This window comes from Penicillium solitum, assembly GCF_028829755.1.
Source record: "Penicillium solitum strain IBT 25940 chromosome Unknown utg000009l_segment0_segment0, whole genome shotgun sequence".
NCBI lineage: Eukaryota > Fungi > Ascomycota > Eurotiomycetes > Eurotiales > Aspergillaceae > Penicillium > Penicillium solitum.
The window spans coordinates 3,417,930-3,438,455 of record NW_027072128.1 but is presented as its reverse complement, the minus strand read 5'-3'; the positions used below and the strand labels follow the sequence as shown (position 1 = coordinate 3,438,455).

The 20,526-nt window shown below is 48.0% G+C and overlaps 5 protein-coding genes across 5 annotated transcripts; 3 read left to right on the top strand and 2 right to left on the bottom strand.

The window, feature by feature from the left end:
- Positions 1–1,873: 1,873 nt before the first annotated feature.
- Positions 1,874–4,144, top strand: N7455_012394 (transient receptor potential ion channel family protein; the record flags this gene model as incomplete). Its single annotated transcript, XM_040952706.2, has 1 exon — positions 1,874–4,144. One exon carries the CDS (start codon positions 1,874–1,876, stop codon positions 4,142–4,144), a length of 2,271 nt encoding a protein of 756 aa, XP_040816751.1.
- A 900-nt stretch (positions 4,145–5,044) lies between these two features.
- On the bottom strand, positions 5,045–5,856 carry N7455_012393 (putative U1 snRNP complex component Yhc1; the record flags this gene model as incomplete). The annotated part of the gene is made up of 4 exons (XM_065606880.1): positions 5,045–5,412; positions 5,453–5,527; positions 5,590–5,712; positions 5,790–5,856. 4 exons carry the CDS (start codon positions 5,854–5,856, stop codon positions 5,045–5,047), a joined length of 633 nt encoding a protein of 210 aa, XP_065460046.1.
- A 982-nt stretch (positions 5,857–6,838) lies between these two features.
- N7455_012392 (uncharacterized protein) lies at positions 6,839–7,741 on the bottom strand (the record flags this gene model as incomplete). The annotated part of the gene is made up of 1 exon (XM_040952674.2): positions 6,839–7,741. The coding sequence occupies one exon, from the start codon at positions 7,739–7,741 to the stop codon at positions 6,839–6,841; it is 903 nt and encodes a 300-aa protein (XP_040816843.2).
- Positions 7,742–8,686: 945 nt separating this feature from the next.
- N7455_012391 (uncharacterized protein) lies at positions 8,687–15,973 on the top strand (the record flags this gene model as incomplete). The annotated part of the gene is made up of 6 exons (XM_065606879.1): positions 8,687–10,157; positions 10,233–11,663; positions 11,721–12,057; positions 12,109–13,766; positions 13,813–14,580; positions 14,643–15,973. 6 exons carry the CDS (start codon positions 8,687–8,689, stop codon positions 15,971–15,973), a joined length of 6,996 nt encoding a protein of 2,331 aa, XP_065460045.1.
- A 3,137-nt stretch (positions 15,974–19,110) lies between these two features.
- On the top strand, positions 19,111–19,596 carry N7455_012390 (DUF3602 domain-containing protein; the record flags this gene model as incomplete). The annotated part of the gene is made up of 1 exon (XM_040952862.2): positions 19,111–19,596. One exon carries the CDS (start codon positions 19,111–19,113, stop codon positions 19,594–19,596), a length of 486 nt encoding a protein of 161 aa, XP_040816959.1.
- Between the last annotated feature and the right edge of the window lie 930 nt (positions 19,597–20,526).

Sequence of the window (20,526 nt, the reverse complement as noted above, 5' to 3'; positions counted from 1 at the left end):
CTGCAAGGCATACCCCCAGGTTTCTTTCTTTAGTGCTTCTTATAGCAAAATCGGGCGCGCACCTGGCACTACTAGTAGACTGTCAAGCTAGATAGTCACTGTCTTATCAACTCTTATTGAGGAATAGAAAGCTGACTTGGTTGCAAACTAGGTACGCTAGATCTTAGGAAAGACAATTTGTTCATGCACAATATTATTTGGCCGCTTTGCGACCTTGTGACGACTTTTTTGGTAGCCCTGTGCTTTTATATGTCGTAGGAAAGACCGCGTTCGATCATTGAATCATAGTTATTATGTAGACATCGCCCACCTCCCTCTTCAATACCAAGGTCTATGCAACTAAATCACAATAGTATACATTGAGCGCCGTGCCCTTATATAGCTTTAGCACCAGTACAAGCGCTAGATAGTTATGCCAAAACATATTGTCTGCTGATATCCTAGATCAAATGCCCATACATACATTGGCTGATATTTACCCAGGCTAATTATTCAGAAGCGCCCTCATAAAAGCGGCAGCTAAGGTGGGGCCCCACCCGAGGAAAATTCACTACAATGGAGCGTGCATACTCCATAGTAGGCAACGACTTATAAGTGTGGACCTAAAAAAGTCTGGAATCTCAGTTTGATTAATTATTAAAGGCAGACGGAATACTTGGATGTGATGTGCCTACCCCGTACATACATATTGAGTTGATATTCAAAGTTACCATAATACGTAACGGTCCACTGTGTTCGGCACACTCCACAGCTGGGGGCAACAGTTCCTTTGGTTCAGCGTATGTAATACCCGTGGACTTAATGTTGGCATATCCGACCTTGTCTCTAATAATAATCCCAAGGCCTAAGGACCCGCCTGATTCCGCCACGATCCATCAACCGCTTTGGGCAGTGTTAGTACGCGTATACGAGAAGAGAAGGTTGTTTTTCAAATGGTCTTTGGTCAATAGAAATAGAAATAGAAAGATAATAGAGTAGGTAGAATGAATAGGATGAAACGAACAAAGGGAAGAAAGGGAAGAAAGCAAGTGAAACATTATATAGGTTCGCCTTCGACACGGCATTCTGTAAGTGTTGAAGGGGGGAAGGTGCCAATGGGTGACCATACGAAACAAACCCAAACATCAGTACACCACAATACAGAGTCCTGATTGGTTCAACCTTAGGCGCCCCTGTGTTCTTACAATACATGACCACATACCTTGCCGGTGGAATGGCGACGGTCAGTCCAGGCAATGTCTTTCCCACCCTTGTCGACTGTCCCTGAGTGAACAACCCGTGGACACTCTTCCTCCTCACTCTCATTCCCTCGTCTCTCTTTTTTTTCTTCTTCTCTTCCAGGGAACAGTTTGTGTCTACTTTAAACCACTTTCTTCCCCCGGTTCAAGCCTATTACTCCTTTACTCCTTTTCGGCCATACTGTGTATCGCCAGTCCACTCACTCTCGACATTTCGCTTTTTCGCCTTTTCGCTTTACTCGATCTTACTCTCATTCAGTCTCGGACATACTCTCATTCATCTACAAATACAGCTTCTTCCGATTCCATTAAACCCCTTACGACTACTTCTACGCTCCGCTTATATTCAAATGCCCCAAAGGCAAAACACACCTTGACTCGACCCTGACTTTCCTCCGACAATTTGCGCCAAACCTACAGTAACAGTCCGAGGAGACATTTAGAAATAACTCGGCCCCACGGCGATCAAACACAATTCGGCCGTACAAAAACTTCCGCATCCGGCGGCTGGCAACGTGGTACTCTGGAGTGCCACTGATACGGGAGCCGTCAGATCTCTTCCCCTCGCACCGATCTACCACTGGGAACCTCTCTAGTGTTTCGCAACCTCTTCCTGATATCGAATATACACCAAAATGCGGTTAATATCGCTTCTCACCTGCTTCGTCGCCTTTCTGGCGCCGCTAGCCTCCGCCATTCAGCTCCTTGAATCCAATGCGCTCAGCGTGTGCATGGAAAGTAGCAACTTCACGGCAACATACTTCAACGTCGTCTTTTATCCGGGAAACAATTCTCTTGTCGTCGGCTTCGATGGCGTCTCATACATCGAAGGTAAGGTTGTTGCGGAGATGACCCTTACTGCGTATGGCTACGAGGCATACAAGAGCACCCTTAATCCTTGTTCGATTACTGGCATGGGTATGTGTCCCATGTCCGCTGGACCCATGGATTTGGGACCACTTTCTCTCGACCTGCCAGCAGGCACTTCAGATAAAGTTCCTGGTATTGCCTACACCGTGCCTGATCTTGACGCAAATGTGCGGATTGTTATCAAGACAGCCGACACTAAAGAAAAGATTGCTTGTGTCGAGGCCTCGCTTTCTAACGGCAAGACCGTTAATCAAGCCGGAGTCTCGTGGACAACCGCTGTTATCTCCGGACTAGGCCTCGCTGCATCCGCCATTACCTCCGGGTTAGGTCATTCTAACACCGCGGCTCACGTCGCGGCAAATGCGCTCTCTCTTTTCGGTTTCATGCAGTCGCAAGCGATTATCGGCATGACCTCGGTTCATATGCCCCCGATCGTGGAGTCTTGGACCCAGAACTTCCAATGGAGCATGGGTATCATCCCCGTTGGATTCATCCAGACGATCGCCACCTGGTATCAGCGGTCAACCGGTGGAACTCCATCGACAATCCTGTCACAGCTTGGGGATACTTCTGTGGAGGTTCTCAAGCGCCGCAAGCGTGACTTCGCTGACCCAGCAATGGAGCTCTTGAAGAGAGCCACAAGCCCCATGATGGTTAAGCGAGCAACGGGTATGGTCAAGAGAGCCGACACAAGCCAGAAACTCCTTGTCATTCGAGGAATTGATCGTGTCGGATTCCGTGCGGGCATGGAGGAGACCAACATTTTCCTCACTGGCCTAATTTTCTTTGCGGTCTTCACCTGCATTGTCGTCATCATCGTTGCAGCCTTCAAGGGAATTACTGAGCTACTTGTCAAAAATGGCCAAATGAAGAGTGACCGGTTCCAGGACTTCCGCAATGGATGGAAGATCGTTCTGCGTGGTATCTTGTTCCGACTGACTCTCATCGGTTTGCCCCAAATGTCTGTTCTTTGCCTCTGGGAGTTCACTCAGCGTGACTCGCCTGCCGAGGTTGTTTTGGCAGTGGTCATGCTCCTTTCTATGCTCGTCTCTCTTGGATGGGCCTCCCAGAAGGTTGTTCGGCTGGCAAAGCGTTCCGTGACCATGCACAAGAACCCAGCATACATTCTTTACTCTGACCCGTCCTGTCTGAACAAGTGGGGCTTTTTGTATGTGCAGTACCGGGCAACGGCATACTACTTCGTCATTCCGTTCCTCATTTACACCTTGATCAAGGGTATGTTCATCGGTCTGAGTCAGCCTGCACCGGTCGTTCAGACAGTGGCTTTGGTTATCCTTGAGTTAGCCATGCTGGTTGCTGTCTGCGTTCTCCGTCCATGGATGGATAAGAAGACCAATGTCTTCAACATCTCTATTGCTGTGATCAATTTCCTCAACTCCATCTTCCTCCTCGTTTTCTCAGATGTGTTCGACCCTCCCGGAATGATGATCGGTGTCATGGGTGTCATCTTCTTCGTTTACAATGCCGTGTTCTCTTTGGTCCTTTTGATCCTGGTTCTGATCGCCTCGGTTTATGCCGTTGTGTCCAAGAACCCCGATACTCGCTACCAGCCCATGCGCGACGATCGTGGTTCATTCATCAAGGACCAAACCCAGCTTACTACTGAATTGGATGCCTTGGGTGCTACAGCGCGTGGTGATATGAAGCCCGGGCAATATAACAACAACCACAACCCATTTGACGATGATAGCGCTTCTATCTCCAGTGGAAACGGTGCTAGCGTCGGCCGTCAAATGGAGTCAACCTACCCACCGCAATCAAGCTATCCGCCGCACGGCTCTGCTGCCCAAGCGCCTCGGTCACCCGTTGACCCATCTGTGCCACTGTTCCCCAGTGGCGCGTCAGGTCATCACAATCCTCCCCCCGGATACGACAATTTCGGTCGGTCCCCTTCACCCGCCGGAAGGGGCTATGATAACACCTCTCCTGTTGGCCAATCTGCTCTGTCGACAACAACATATCGAGGCCAGAACAACGCCAGTCCTTGGCAAAGGGGCGCTGGCTATGACCATTAAAAAAAATGCCAGTGGTCTCTTGTTTTATCGCTTCCGAGATGAAGATATGTGATTTTGTTTTAGCGCGGGATACCGATGGTCTATAATCGCCATTCCTCTGGGTTCGGGTTTCTTTTCTTTTTTTTTTTTTTTTTGCTTCTGCACAAGCTGCAGGGGCATCGCTTCAGATAAACTTCTTTTCTTAATTCACTCCATTGCTTAATGGTGTGGGCTTTTCTCATCTATCTCTCCCTTTCTTTTTACTTCTTCTCTTCAATTCTTTCCTCTATTTCTCTCCCCGGTCTAAATCCTTGAGGTGTATTTCCCTTGGTTTTTTTTTATTTTAACTTCCGCTCGGCGTTCTTTGATGCATTCTGGATATGGTGATCGGCCTTGAGGGTTTCTCTGTTCTTTTTTGTTGGCTTTGCAGTATGTCTGCCGCCGATGAAATATATTTTCAATTTCTCACTTCATACACCAGTATTTTGGATGTTCTTTTCGGGTGTCTTTTTCGATGTCTTCTTAGATGTCTTCTTAGGTATATAAGAAGGCCGTAAAAAAAGCACCCTTTTTGCAAGAGCCCTTTGATGTAAATATGAAAGTGTTGTCTACATATATATGTGGATGTCGAAGTTTTTTTGCAATTCTAGGGCTATGGATCTCTCGTAAAGAATTCAATTCCATGAACCGACAACATTCATGCCTCTCGAAATAACCAGAACCTAACGAGACCATCTTGTACGAAAGATAACGTACGAAAAGTAAAGAAATATAAAAAAAAAAGAAACCGCTATTTTACACTAACAGTAAAGAGCAAAAAGAACCATGAGAGATGCCATGCCATGCCCATGGCATACACAGAAAAAAATAAGGTATCAGAAACAAACCACATACGAACCAACCCCAAGATCGCGATCATAATCACCAACGCTGATCCATCCCACCAGGAGGCCCACCTCCAGGGGGAGGAGGATACCCCTCCAAGCCACGAGGGCCAGTAGGAATCTGCGGACCGCCAGGGCCCATACCAGGCTGACCAGGCATAGGCGGGAATCCCGCAGCTCCGGGCGGAGGAATGGGGAAGTTAGGGAAGCCTCCTGGGGGCGGAATCGGCAGGTTTGCGCCCTGGGGCATGTTGGGGAGGGGCGGGGGGGAAGCCGCCTGTTGGTGGGGTTCCGGCAGCGTTAGGGAAAGGCGGGAAGGGAAGACCGTGGGCTCCTGGGGCTGTTTGGTAGAGGTATTGATTAGCTTGGGTTTGTCCTGGGTAGGTTGGAGATCGTTTTCTCTTCCTGGAGACGTAGGGTGGGATTGGGAGTGGGTAGGACATACGAGGTATCATGCCTGGGGCACCGGGGGCGCCTGGTGGAGGGATACCGAACGGGGGAGGAGGCATTCCTAGTTGTCCTGATTGTGTTAGTCTGGGTTCTGGGTTGGCTTTTAGCAGAGCATGGGAGGGATAATCGTACCCGGGAATCCGAAGGGAGGCGGGAACGCGCCGGGGGCCATCATGTTGGGGGCTTGTTGGCCCTCTGCGGCGTAGGAGGAGGTGATGGAGTCGATAACGGACTGGGCTTTTTCTTGGCCAATCTCTGTAACGGGTTCATATGGTTAGCTGTCATTCAGCTGTTGGGGTTGGCTGCCTTGCTGCGCCATCGGTCAGACGTACGTTGGTAGTAGTCCACCACGTTCCTCAGGTGGTTTCGGCCGGAGTTATGCGCCTTGCGCACGCTCATCGAGTCGTGCGTCAGATAGACATCACAGTAGTCGCCTATATGTTGAAGTGAGGGGTTAGCAATTGGTCGATGGATGTGGGCTTAGCGGCCATAGTCGGGCGTGTCGCATTATGCCCGGAATAGGCTGTGACACCACTTGGTCTGTCTAGACCTGGATTTGAGGCAAAACCTACAGAAGAGTGCATGGGCAGTTAGCTTTCGGTTGTAAAGATATGAACTGGAGGCACTTATATTTGGGCATCTTGCCGGTTTTTGCAGCAAGTACCTTGCTGTCGTCGCGCGAAAGAGGAAAATTCCCTTTCGGGGTCGGTTTCGTTCAGGAGACGGGGTTCTTGGCTAGCAAGGGCTGTCCTGATTTGCAATGTCGTGATCTCAGGTTGAATGTCGGAAGTAGAGCCTTGGTGACGCAGATAAGAGAGAAACTGAGGCAGCAGGACTGGCCAGTGGTTTCGGAGCTCGATGGCGAGGGTTGAGCAGGCGGTCGGCAGTGGCAGAATAGTTTCTTATCGCATCGGATCTCTAGAACAAAGACAACATCTCTCTTGCTGAGGGGTGAATTCTGGTGATCAAAATAACGATGTCAATTCCAACTCGCTAGTATAATTTATCCCAATAACTCACCAATAGCTCCTGAAATCGAGGCTCATCAGCCATATACGATACTCATCCAGTCATTACTACATATAACACACTGCTACTCTGGGCATGCTAACGAACCCTCAAATCTAGGACAAGGTCTACATTATATTATAAATAGTACCATGCATATGCAATTTACGATGCAGTTGCTTTCTAGGGCCATATTTGATGCCATACTTGCGGAATATATCTGGCCAGACTGATATCTCTAGAGCTTTAGAACCGGTTGTGATAGTTAAGTGAAAAGCATTGAATTTGTATTGAATTGATCAATTGATCAATCTTCGAATCAAGAATGGTAGCTGAACCCACTGTCCTCACCACTGTCCTCATGAGAGCCGGTTTACATCTCCCACCTGCTTGCGACAGCCGGGGGCAAGACGCTATTGACAACTCCACCTTGTGCTCTCAGATTCAAAACCTGCACATTCTCCTCACGCTCAATCTCAAGTCTTCCGTCCTCCAGGCTTCGAACGAATGACACAATCATTTGGAGTAGACTGGCAAACTTGCTCAAAGCCAGTTGTTCGGTCTCCTCCCACTGCTTTACATCATCCCGCGCGTCGCTAACCTGAATGTGCTTGAATTGACCATTTGTATGATGGGCGAGAATGAAGTTTGGGGTCTGCGTAAGCCACAACCGGGGCAATTCTTCCTTGAGAACGTTGGTACTACTCTTAGAGCGAGATCGGGTCTTCAGGTCAAAGACTGCACACTGTGGGATACGCCGGCCTTGCATTGTAATCTCGAGCTGCTGAGGTGCCATTTCTGTAGCGGGCGAGGGAGCGTCCGAAAGTGTTATGTCTTCGATGGACGGCAAACCTTCCTCTGTGTTGATACTTCTTTCCCGGGGATCGGGAATGGGCTCTCCTTCGGTTTCCTCGGTATCCGTAACCAGGTCAGTCAAGAAGCCATCCGGTTCAAAACGGATCAAGCACTGCATGTCGGCAAAGTTGTACTTCACCACCCGTTGGTGGGACTTGGATCCGCCCACATTTTCATTCCACGTGGTGTATGCTTCCGGGAAAGTATGGCCATATCCACGGATACCGGGGATCGTTTCGGTGGCCGAGTTTTCCCTTCTGATAAAGAAGACGGTCTTGCCGACTACCTGAACAAGCATCCTAAAGGGATCACCCACACCACGTACAAAAAGTAGCAGGCAGCCCAGGGTATTATTGCACCCGATGATGTCCACGTCGGTCACAGGGAACTCGGGTTTGTCAGTCAGGATTGCTTGTACCATTGGTTCGAGAGGGTAAGTGGGATACTGCGCGGCATTTCGATCACGATAATATGTACCATTGTCTTGCGGAAGCGTGCGCGGATCAGACAGAGGCGTCCACTTGGGTGGTTCACCTAGTATACATAGGTCAGTTGACATGTATGTGGTTAACAGTGCCTTGTTTATCATCTTACCTGGAACGATGATTCTTGTCTTGTCCCCACCAAGCCAATTGTAGGATGTCAGATATTGGCTGTTTGTGATTCGAGAGACATCACTACCTTGATGTTCTAGGCTTTCGATCTCATCATGCTGGATTGTCACAAGGATCTCTCCCAGCGGAGGCGCTGGGGAAATAATTTGCCTTCCGTATGCTCCACCTCTTCCTCTTCCTCTTCCTCTTCCTCGGCCCCGTCCTCTTCCTCGTTCTCTTCCTCTTCCCCGCGAAGACATAGTTGTAGACTAGTCAAGGGGCCAGGAAGTGGTACCGAGGCAAGTTGTCACGCAATGCAGTAAATGTAAATGCAGAGGAACAATTACAAGTGGAGTAGGCTAAAGTACGTATTAAGTACCTTTCGTTTGCTCTCTACGCGCGTTATTATCGCCGCGGCATGGCGCTATGGTATAGATCCCTGTCGGTATAGATCCCTGCCGCCACGTCACATCGCATTTCTATGCACTCCTGCGCATTTCTGCATTTGTTGGTTTCCCTGCGGATTTTTAGGTACCTATGTAGGTAGCCTAACTGGATCGTAAAGATACAAACCAACAAGGCAGATAACCCTAGTAGCTTGCATATTTAGTGTAACTGTGCTCTGCTTAAATGTAAACGAGGCGGAATCCAAACTGTTTCTTATCTATTACTCTTAAAGCCCTTCTACATCCCAAATTTATTCTTTTTCTCTGTCAACTTTAATCTTCCAAGTATATGTTTAGATTAGTGTCTTTTGAACCCTATTTCCTGTTATGTCTACAAACATGCGATCGGAGCGACTGGCCAAGTATTTCGGAGCCGTCCTATATGGAAAGCAAGAAGTCCAGGATCAGAACGATTTCAAGCGATTTATTGAAGCGGTTCTGGACCAAAATGATCCTAGCATTGTTGTTCAGCGAATCATTTCAAGCAAAAGCGCTCTAAATGCCTTGCGAAAAGGACTGAGGTTCAACCTCACGCCGGCCTTCATCAACGGACACAGCGCGAAGTTAATTCAATACCTGAACCACCGCGAAGTCAAGCTCCTCTGCAATGGCCAATTTCTCGAACAGCTTCTTTTGATCATTTTGGAGCCTCGTACACTCTGGGGCGCATTTCTGGAGGCGTTCCGCACTCGGAAACTAGCAGAGCATGCGATCCAGGCTCTATGCTGGTTGATGACGGAGTTGCTTTCATTGCCTCCCTCTTGCGGTGTGGATATTGGAGCCGATGCCCATATTGTTTTGGACGATGGGTCACTTTTCTCTTCGCCCTCGGTCGATATACGAAATGCAGGCCACAAGATCAGGTATCGCCTGGAGATGAAATCACCCGCAGCCACCCCCCAGCACTCTGAGATCACTGCGGGCGGTCGGCATGATAATGATTTTGCTGATTTCCGCTTGACGGCCATTTTCCCTACTGCCGATGAGTTGGGATGTACGGAGAAACCGTTTTATCGCCGTGCTGAAGACATCGCGCAGCTGCCCAGTGGTCAACGCATTGTGGGCCACATTGACAACCAGTTTCGCCTTTTACGAGAGGATATGCTCTCGGAGCTCCGCGATGACTTTCAAATTGCAAGAGGCACAAAGAAGGGGCGCCGGTCGGCTTTCCACTTAAGGAATCTCTTTCTTGATCAGGTCCGCTGCACTTCTGGACCCCAAAACCGCCTTCGACCATGTACCATTGGTGTTACTGCCAAGTTTGGCTTGGAAAAACTCAAGGATCTCTCGGAAAGTCATCGCAGAGATTTCTTAAAGACCACGCCTCAGTTTGTCAAGCATCGTGCCCTTGGATGTCTGGTTAGAGACACAGAAGTCGTGGCTTTTGCTACAATCGAAAGGGAAATCGAGGAACTGGTATCCGATCCTCCAGTGGTCATGCTGCGTATTGCAGGTGAAGAGGCGCTCAAAAAGTCTCTGCTTTACCTAAAGCTCTACCAAGACGTGGAGTTCCTGATTGTTGAAACGGCAATGTTCGCATACGAGCCAATCTTGAAATCCTTGCAGGAGAGGATCGATCTGCCTCTCACAGAAGAGTTGTTCCTTTACGAAAGGGACCAGCCAGTGAAAGAGTCAAGTCTAGCTCCTTGGAATGTGGTCAACAAGTTGAAGGAAGAATATGGATGTAATATCCAGGGCACCTTTCAAACTTCAAAGCCAGTGATACTGGACTCTTCACAGCTAGATTCTATGTTGGCCGGGCTGACACAGAGAGTGAGTCTTATTCAAGGACCACCAGGTAAGATCACACGAATTCTCTACTACGCCCTCATTTTCATTATCAAGGACATTGGACTGACAGTATGAGCTCCAGGTACCGGCAAGTCATTCATAGGTGCCCTTCTCGCAAAGGCCATGCATGATAATACCAAAGACAAGATCTTGGTTATGTGCTACACGAATCATGCCTTGGACCAGTTCTTGGAAGACTTACTGGACATTGGAATTGATCCCTCCGACATGGTAAGGCTCGGGTCTAAGTCGTCACAGCGCACTGAGTCGTTGGGATTATTCAAACAGCACTCGTCCTATAGGAGGGACCACGCCACTTGGAGCGCCATCAATGCGCTCGAATCGGACGGAAATGAGCAAAAGGACACTTTGAATAATTCTTTCCAAGCTTACAAGAATCTCACAGCTAATGATGTGTCTATCTTGGACTATCTGGAGTTTGAAGAACCGGAGTACTTTGCAGCTCTGACTGTACCAGAGGACGAAAACGGCATGATTATGGTCACGAAGCGTGGAATACCATCCAAAAATTACCTTTATGCAAGATGGATAAAAGATAAAGACGCAGGAGTGTATGCTAATCTTCTTCCCGCTCATTGTCGCGATATCTGGAAACTAGACAAGAAAATACGCGAAGAGAAAGACAGGTCTTGGAGGAGAGCTCTGCTGGATGAACAGGCCGAGTCTTTGAGCGTCAGCATAGCATTGTTCGACAAATGCCAAAACCGACTTAGTGCTACTCTGGGTGCGAAAAACCGGGAAATTTTGAAATCAAAGCGAATCATTGGCTGCACCACTACAGCCGCAGCAATGTACTCTGAGGACATCCGACATGCTTCACCTGGCATTGTGCTTCTTGAAGAAGCGGGTGAGATTCTCGAGTCCCATGTGCTTACAGCAATGACACCAGAAACCAAGCATTTGATCTTGATAGGAGATCATCAACAGCTACGACCGAAGATCAACAGTTACAGCTTGAGCACCGAGAAAGGAGATGGTTATGACCTGAACGTCTCCCTTTTTGAAAGACTTATACATGCTGGGTTTCCACATACGACATTGAGCAAGCAGCATAGGATGTGTCCCGAGATCTCAAGTCTTGTACGCAATCTCACCTATCCTGCGCTGGAAGATGACGAGAAGACCAAGAATCGCCCTCAGACACGAGGGCTGTGTGACAGAGTTATATTCTTCCATCATGAAAATCCTGAAGACATTTTTGTCGAGGTCTCTGACCGACATGATGAGAACACGACAGGAAGCAAGAGAAATTCATTCGAGGCAAATATTGTACTTAAGATCGTGAAGTACCTTGGGCAGCAGGGGTATGGAACAGACAAGTTGGTCGTGTTGACTCCATATTTGGGCCAGCTCAGTCTACTGAGGCAGACTCTGAGCAAGCAGAATGATCCAGTACTAAACGATATCGATTCCTACGATCTTGTCAAAGCAGGCCTTCTGTCGCAGGCTGGGGCTTCTCACTCTAAGCGCCAAATCAAGCTGTCTACAATTGGTAAGTAGAAAGAAAAGCACAGGTACAAACAAGAGTCTGTCTGACCTGAGAAAATAGATAACTTCCAAGGAGAAGAGAGTGAAATTGTTATTGCTTCGCTCACTCGCAGTAACAAAATTGGCGACATAGGATTCATGGCGGCCCCAGAGCGCCTCAACGTCCTTCTTTCCCGCGCGCGAAATGTCCTCATTCTGGTGGGAAACTCGGAAACATTTGTCTCTAGTCGAAAGGGTCAAAAGCACTGGAAGCCATTCATTGACCAACTGAAGTCAGAGGGACATATATACGATGGACTGCCCGTTCAATGCGAGCAACATCCCCAGACAACTACCGTTCTCCGAACAGTTGAGGACTTCGATAGAGAATGCCCAGACGGAGGATGCTCTGCCCCCTGGTAAGTTCACCAGAGGCTTTTCTGATAATTTGATATTGACTTTCCCAATAGCGGCGTGAAACTGAGTTGTGGAGTACACGAGTGCCCGTCAAAATGCCACCAGCTTGCGGACCATTCGAAAATGAAGTGCACCAAACTCGTGAAATGGAAGTGTCCCCGGGGCCATTCTTTATCTCTGTCCTGCTCCCAAGCCAAGGGCTCATGTCGTTTCTGCATCCAAGAAGATCAGGTCAAAGAGCGCCGGCGTAAACGCGATCTAAAATTGGAGACAGAACGACAGAGAAAGCAGGATGAGTACGCCCGACAGCTTGCAGAGGCTCAGGAGGAAGCCTCCCATCTCAAACGTGTTCGACGTGATGAGTTCGATGATGCGGAGCGAGCGAGGGTTCTTGAACAACATCGCCAGGAAATTGAAGATTTGAAAAATCCCCCGCAACTACCCTCGCCACCAGTATCCCCTCAGCGGAGATTGAGTTCTGGGACAATCGCAAGCATGCCCTCAACCATCACAGAAGCGAGCTTGGATTCCAGCGTTACAGTCACTCGAAGTGCTAGTATTCAGCCTACAAGTCGACAGGTAATGCCGCCACCAAAGAAATCAGCGGCTACAGGAGACTGGGACTATCAAAAGAAGTTCCTCAATGCTCAAAGCCAGGACATCGACAAGTTAATTGACATGATCGGACTTGAATCAGTGAAAATGAAATTCTTGTCTATCAAAGCGAAAGTGGACGTTTCTATCAGACAGAATATCGATTTGAACCACGAACGATTTGGATCTGTATTGCTCGGGAATCCTGGTACCGGAAAAACAACCGTTGCCCGTCTCTATGCAAAGTTCCTGTCGTCCATGGGGATCATTCCCGGCGACAAATTCATCGAGACAACCGGGTCCAGACTCGCGAATGATGGCGTTTCGGGATGTCAAAAGACCATCGAGGCTCTCTTGAAAGATGGCGGTGGCGCCATCTTCATCGATGAAGCGTATCAACTTGTCGGTAGCAGTTTCGGTGGAACTCAGGTTCTAGACTTCCTCCTGGCCGAGGTCGAAAACCTAACTGGAAAAGTGGTCTTTATCCTTGCAGGATATCAAAGACCGATGGAAAAATTTTTCGCGCACAATCCAGGACTTCCTAGTCGTTTCCCACATGAGCTCAAGTTCGAAGATTTTGATGACACTGAGTTGATGCAAATCTTGATCGGATGCATCGAGAAGACATACAAAAACCAGATGAAAGTCGAGGACAACCTTGGAGGACTTTACTGTCGTATTGTAGCTCGCCGAGTTGGGATGGGGCGCGGCCGTGAAGGCTTTGCCAATGCAAGAGCCGTTGAGAATGCCATGTCCAAGATCTCTGAGCGGCAAGCTGCACGACTCAGTCGGGAAAGACGGCAAGGTGGTGGCAAGATTGATGATTTCTTCCTGAGCAAGGAAGACATGATCGGTCCAGATCCATCACAGGCTTTGAAGTCATCCAATGCTTGGCAAAAACTGCAGAGTATGATTGGTTTAGACGCCGTGAAGAAGACGGTAGAGGCTATTTTGGACACCATGCGCTACAACTACCAGCGTGAGTTAGATGAGAAGCCACTGGTTGCGTACAGTCTTAATAAAGTCTTCTTGGGAAACCCCGGAACGGGCAAAACATCAATCGCAAAGATCTACGGTCAGATACTTGTCGATATCGGGTTTTTGTCTAACGGCGAAGGTATGTAAGCTCCCCCGCTGTGTATGATATTTACTAATAATCGCAGTGGTGGTGAAGAACCCGTCAGATTTCGTTGGCAGCGTGATCGGAGAGTCCGAAAAGAATACCAAAGGGATACTCGCATCTACATTAGGAAAGGTGCTAGTTATCGACGAGGCCTACGGACTGTTCGCTGGAGGTACCTCAGATGGAGCAGGTCCCAGGAGTGACCAATACCGAGCTGCCGTGATCGACACCATTGTGGCAGAAGTACAAAGCACGCCTGGTGACGATAGGTGTGTCTTACTTCTGGGTTACAAAGATCTCATGGAAGAGATGTTCCAGAAGGTCAACCCTGGCCTCAGCCGACGCTTCCCAATGGACCAGGCATTTGTCTTTGAAGACTTCACCTCGAATGAACTGGATGCGATCTTGAATCTTAAGCTCAAGGAACAAGGCTTTGGAATAACTGATATTGGCCGCCGCGTGGTATTGGAGATGCTCGAGCGCTCTCGCAATCGCCCACATTTTGGCAATGCAGGCGAGATTGATAATCTGCTCAACACCGCCAAGATGCGGTATCAAAAGCGCCTCTCTTCCACCAAACGGCCCGGTTCTGTTCCAGATTCCATTCTTGATGCTCCCGACTTTGATGAAGACTTTGATCGAGCAGATAAGAAGGAAAGTGTTGCGAAGATGTTTGAGGGAGTCATCGGATGTGAAAGCATCGTTGCGAAACTGGAAGGTTATCGACAAATGGTTCAGAGCCTCAGACGACTGGACTTGGATCCTCGCACACAATTGCCATTTAACTTTGTTTTCCGTGGTCCTCCTGGTATACAAACCTCTTACAGTCTTTTTCCAGAGAAGCATTGCTGACATTAAAATCCCTCTTAGGTACTGGAAAGACAAGCACAGCCAGAAAGATGGGTCAGGTCTACTATGACATGGGCTTGTTAGCTTCGAGTGAGGTGGTCGAAACTTCAGCGACGGACCTGGTTGGTCAATATGTAGGCCAGACAGGGCCGAAGACTCAGAAAGTCCTAGAACGCGGTATTGGAAAGGTCTTGTTCATCGACGAAGCCTATCGGCTCGCCGAGGGAAATTTTGCCAAAGAAGCCATGGATGAGATTGTGGATGGCATTACCAAACCCAGGTTTGCTCAAAAGTTGATCATCATTCTAGCCGGTTACGATGCAGATATCAATCGGCTCATGTCAATAAATCCGGGTCTCACCAGTCGCTTCCCAGAGTCTCTTCAATTTGATCCACTGTCCTCGGCAGACTGTATCAATTTAATATGCGAGCTCTTGTTGAAAGAGAAAAGGGATCTCCTCAGCAAATCACAAGCCCAATTCGACCTGGTCTGTTTGGAGAGTCCGGACTTCGAGTTTAAGAAGGGGATGTCGTGGCGTTTTGATAGACTTTCAAAAACTGCAGGCTGGGCAAATGCACGAGATGTTGGAACTCTCGCCAAGGCGATCTTTGGCAAGACTCTGCAGTCATCTAGCGGGAAGAAACTGGTGCTGAACAAAGCCACGGTGCTCGAAGCGCTCGACGCAATGATCAATGAGCGATCCAGCCGCGAAGTCTTCTCCCAGAGCCCTCCACCAACTTCAATGAAAAAGCAGGAACAAACAGACCTGGCTGTACGCACTAAGCCTTTGAGCAATCCTGTTACCAAGCCGGACAATCAGGGCTCGGTCAATGAGGATGTGACCTCCGGCAAGAAACCGGACATGACAGAGCCTGGAACAGACACCCCCACTGCCACCACGAAGCGAGATGCTGGTGTTCCCGACGAAGTGTGGTACCAACTCGAAAAGGACAAAGCTCTGGCGGAAGCTAAAGAGAAAGAGTTCTTGCGTTTGAAAAATGAAGAGGAAGAGCAGAAGAAGGCGATATTGAAATTGAAGGCGGAGGAAGAAAAGGCAGCACGGGAGCTAGAAGAGGCAAAAAGAAAAGCAGACGAAGATGCCAAAATTCGCCACGAACAAGCGCGACTACAGCTGGAGCTTGAGCGCAGGAGACAGGAAGCAATCTTGGAGAAACTCCGCAAGCAGCAAGAGGCTTTGGCTGAGGCGCGTCGTAAGGAACAAGCCAATCAGATGAAGCTGCAGTCCATGGGAGTCTGTGTAGTGGGCTACCGATGGGTTAAACAGAGCAGTGGATACCGATGTGCTGGCGGTGCCCATTGGGTCTCGGATGCTCAGCTTGGAAGTTCTTGAGCTTGGGATGTGCACTTGGAATGGTTGAATTGTTGGTCACATCGAACTATATGTAGATAGATCACTACTGGTGGAAGCGGGATACATGGAACAATGGGAATTTGGATACCATGGATGTTAATCCTTGGAGATGATGTCGTGTCTCGGCATCATTTGAGATTCGAAATGGACTTTTTCTGAAACCATTGTGCTATTGTCGTAGTGTGACAGAGTCAATAATCCAACGTATCACGAATAATAAACAAGCATTTTAGGCACGACTGCCAACCAGGTTCAGAAGTCTTGTTATTCTGTTCGTCCTACACAAAATACAAAACGTGTTTCATATTATACAATGTAGAAGTTGGTATAAAAGTCAACCCGCAATAACAACATAATCTTGCCTTGGTAATGCGAGATAGGAATCAACAAGGCAGCTGGCCTCCCAAGTTCCCACCGAACACCTACATATGTAGTTACGAACATCTATAGCAATACCAAGCCAGCCAAAATTCCAACTCAACGAGCTTAGCCTCCGACCCCGACGACCTCCCTCAAACGTAACACAGCTGACCCGATCAGCAGAGTACAGTGGGAAATAGGTCACATCGACAAGCACAAGGCCAGGTAAAACGGTAAATTGGCGAGATGATACGATTACTCAATAATAATGGCTCCAAAGCCGACATAAGTGCCAATCCCGGTACGATACCCGAGGACCGGATGAGCAGGGAAGTGCTGGAAACCCCTAGAGCTGGCCGCGGGGCCCGGGAGTAAGGATCTTAGTAAGACTACGTTATGGTTGCAAGGAGGTAGCCCTAGAATTGGGCAGTGTACTTTCTATATCCCCCGGTTCTACGGAGGACAGAGAAAGGTCCTATATACGTTTACGCTTTTTACCGCTTTTTACCGCTTTTGTATACATCTAAAAAGACCCCAAAAGACTTCTAAAAAGACATCTAAGAAGACCATATAATAAGACATCACAAGGCCGCATAAGCGGCTGACTATTCTTCCAAGGTATTGTACATCAAATCCAGTCCTTGCGCCATCCTTGAATAATAATGCAGCCCCGGCACCGAGCCGCCAACGCAACCGGTTGCCGGGTCTCGGCCTAGCAACACTGATAATCATGTGTCATGGCACTGCGCTATTATCTAATAATGGGGTAGTAGGTGACTAGTGTGTATATGGAATGGACTAGGTATGTATGTATGGATGGATTTGGATTGGATATGTAAGATGGACTATGTCACGGAGTACTTGGCGTTTAGTTTAATCGCGCATTTAGAGTATATGATATAGTTGTGTTTGATATGTGAGGGGTGATAGAATGCTATGTATTCTATTCCCCCGAAGAATTCCAAGTCAGGTGCACACTGATAGTCCAATTGGGGGATCAGGATGTTATTTTTGTATCTGACCATACTACATTCGTGTCACTAGACGAAGACACGTATTCACAAATGAAACCCACGTGAGGTCACAGGGGAATTCCTTCCTACTGTAATCCCCTAAGCCCTAAGCGGGGTTGAGGCAAGTTGAGGAAAGGTCATGCGAGAGACGCATGACTTCCGGCAGGTCCCAAATCGAAAAAAGTTGGGGAAAAGAAAATCTGGGGAAATGGGAAACGCACAGACACTGAAAATGGGAATGTATGATTTGTGGTTTCGCCGCTCGGATCACTCGGCCAGTCAGCGCACCTGAGAACCGAAATTTTTTCCCTTTTTTTTTTTTTTTTTTTTTTTTTTTCAACGTCATTCAGCATCTGGGGAAACGGTACTTTACCTATTCCGTCTCTGATTTCTCGGCTCAGTAAGTAAAGACAAGGAAGTCAAGGGGGTCAACCTTGGACACCATTCTCGGCATGCTGGGCAATGGTACGTGGTGGACTGCGGTGAGTGAATTCATTGATCTCCAAGACATCAGGTACCATGTGCAACAACTAGCCGATGCCCTAGACTCCCAAGGTTGGATCGACGGGGGCCGCTAAGGAAGAATTATCCCGCAAATTTCAGCACGATGGGGTCATCGTACATAGCGATCTGCGTGCTGAAATTTCAGTGGGTGTCTGGTATTTTATTATATACTGATCTGAATCTGATATTGATATATTCACGATCGGTTCGGTATACATTGTGCAGTACTATAGTATAATCATAGAGTTGCATTATATAGCTTGTACAACCGGTTTCACATTCACGGATGCTTCCATGGTTGCCACCTTACAAACACCGAAATTGAAAAATGTGTTGCACAAGTAGCCCCTGTTCTCTGGAAATAGAAAGTGGACACGGCCCGGTGAATGATGCAATTGTTGGAGCAGTAAAATACCTGCTCTCTTGGTATTCCGTATTCTACAATACATCGTGAGTATTTTATTTTCTACTGCCAGCTCATGACTAGAATGCCTAATGACTACAATGCCTAATGCCAGCTACCGTACAGCCTTGAAGTATGTCGTATGCCTAAATGGAATTGCGCAACACCTGACGTGCTCAAGAAAATGGCCCCTGTTGCGGTGTGTGATTACAAGGGATAATAACGTGAGTTATACTGTGCATTGTTAAGATCTGGACACTCGATGATCCTGAAATGAGAGGTTTTTCTGCATTTCCTGGGGGTAATGGAAATCCTCATTGGCTGCAGAGCCAGTTTCTGTTACGTCTTGCCACTCACTATTGGTGGAGTAGCTCCAGTCAGATGACTTGGTTGCCCAGTGGACAATTTGGTAAAAGCAGCCAGAGTTTTGTCATCTGGGGGAGGTTGAGAGCCAATCACCTTCCTGAACCAGATCACAGGGGCTTATTCAGGACACGTGTGTGTGCTGACATAGCATCCAAAATGGAAATATCCCTAGCCGCTAGATACCGATGACGACGGGGGAAAATTTAAATAAAATAAAAATGAAAATTCAAAAATAAAAATAAAAAGAAATCAAAAAAAAGACTCCACAGGACCTTGTGACTGGATGTCGTGCCTGGATCTGGAAATGACTCCAAAAAGGTCCCAGAGACTATATAACATGAAAGTCCCCGCTGTTTGCTAAAATGATCCATTATCAAATCCTGCACTTGATGGAGTTTTCATAGTCCTTACAGCATAGACTGTTTATACCTACATACTTCAGATCTATACTTAATCTTCACACATCAACCATGCCTTCAAATTACCGCGTCGTTGAGCCGCACCCTTCGGTGCCCCATGCTGGCCGCCCAGCCGTCTACACTGGCCGAGGAGGATCCGGGAATGTCGTCAACCTGAAGAACACTCAGACCACCGACTCGCGCAGCGCAACCGGTCCCGCTTCTCTCGCCCGTCTCGACTCTCGTGTCCCAACAACCTTCATCTCCGGCCGTGGCGGTGCTGGCAACGTCCACAGCAGCAGCGAGCGTGCCATCTTCAGCTTCGACGAAGAACTCGAACGTGATCTACGCCGCGCTGCCCCCGTCTACCACGTCGGTCGTGGTGGTGCCGGTAACACCATTTACCGCGACGACTGCAGCAATTCCAGCTTGAGTCGCAAGTACTCGGCTGCCAGCACGGCTACCAATTCCAGCACTGGATCTGTGGCTGATCGTGCCCGTGACATGGCCCGTCGTGGTCTTGAGAAGGGTTGGGGCAAGCTGAAGGGCACTGCCTAGATGCATTGTTCTTCTTTCTACTTCCCCTACAACAACAACACTTCTCGTCTCTGACGAGATCAACATCAACGACATAACGACAACCCAAAAAAGTTCTTGCCTTTCTCTTTGACCACTTCTCATTTTTAATCACACGAGAGACCTTGACAGCCCTCTCGCTACCTGTCATGTTTCTTTTCTGGATGTGTCTACGAATTACCCCAATTCCAACCATCTACCATTCATCTACTTCCCATGGACCACCTATCGTTTCTTTGTTCTCATATTGAACCCTCACACTCTTCACTCAATCTCGAATTCAAATTCAAACATGGACAACCCGGCGTTTCATTGTTCTTCGTGGTTCATTTGCGCTCTCGCCAAACCACCCTTGCATCAACACGCCAGGTTCTGGAAACCGGGTATCTCTTTTAACGGAGTTTCATTCAACACAACCCAAGATCGCGCCATCGAACAACAATTGTCTGGCCGTATCATTCTCGGAGTTCCTCGCCCTCTTTGATTTCTCTCTCATTGTGTCGCACATTCTTGTGTTTCCTTTTTCTCTCTGTTTTTCAACATATTCCCCCAATACTGCGCCACTCTGAGCTACTACTTCCTAGCCGTGGGTTTTTAACAATGAATCGCAAATTGCATGCTTGGGGTTTCTTTCCCTTGCTGGATTACGTGTCTCCAAATTTTATGCTCCCATGGGTTCCGATTACATCATTGTAGTAGTAGATTTCGTATATTAAGACGTGCTATATGTCAAGACGTGCTTGTTGACTGAATGGGGTTCCACTCATCGAATCTAGACTTGGTGGTGTCGCATGTCGAGACGTAAGGTTGTACCCGCGGATAGGCGATGACAGCCGAATTTGATTTTCTTTTTTTTTTTTTTTTTGGAATCCATGGATGTCTTGAAAGATTACATATATGTATTCTTTGTGC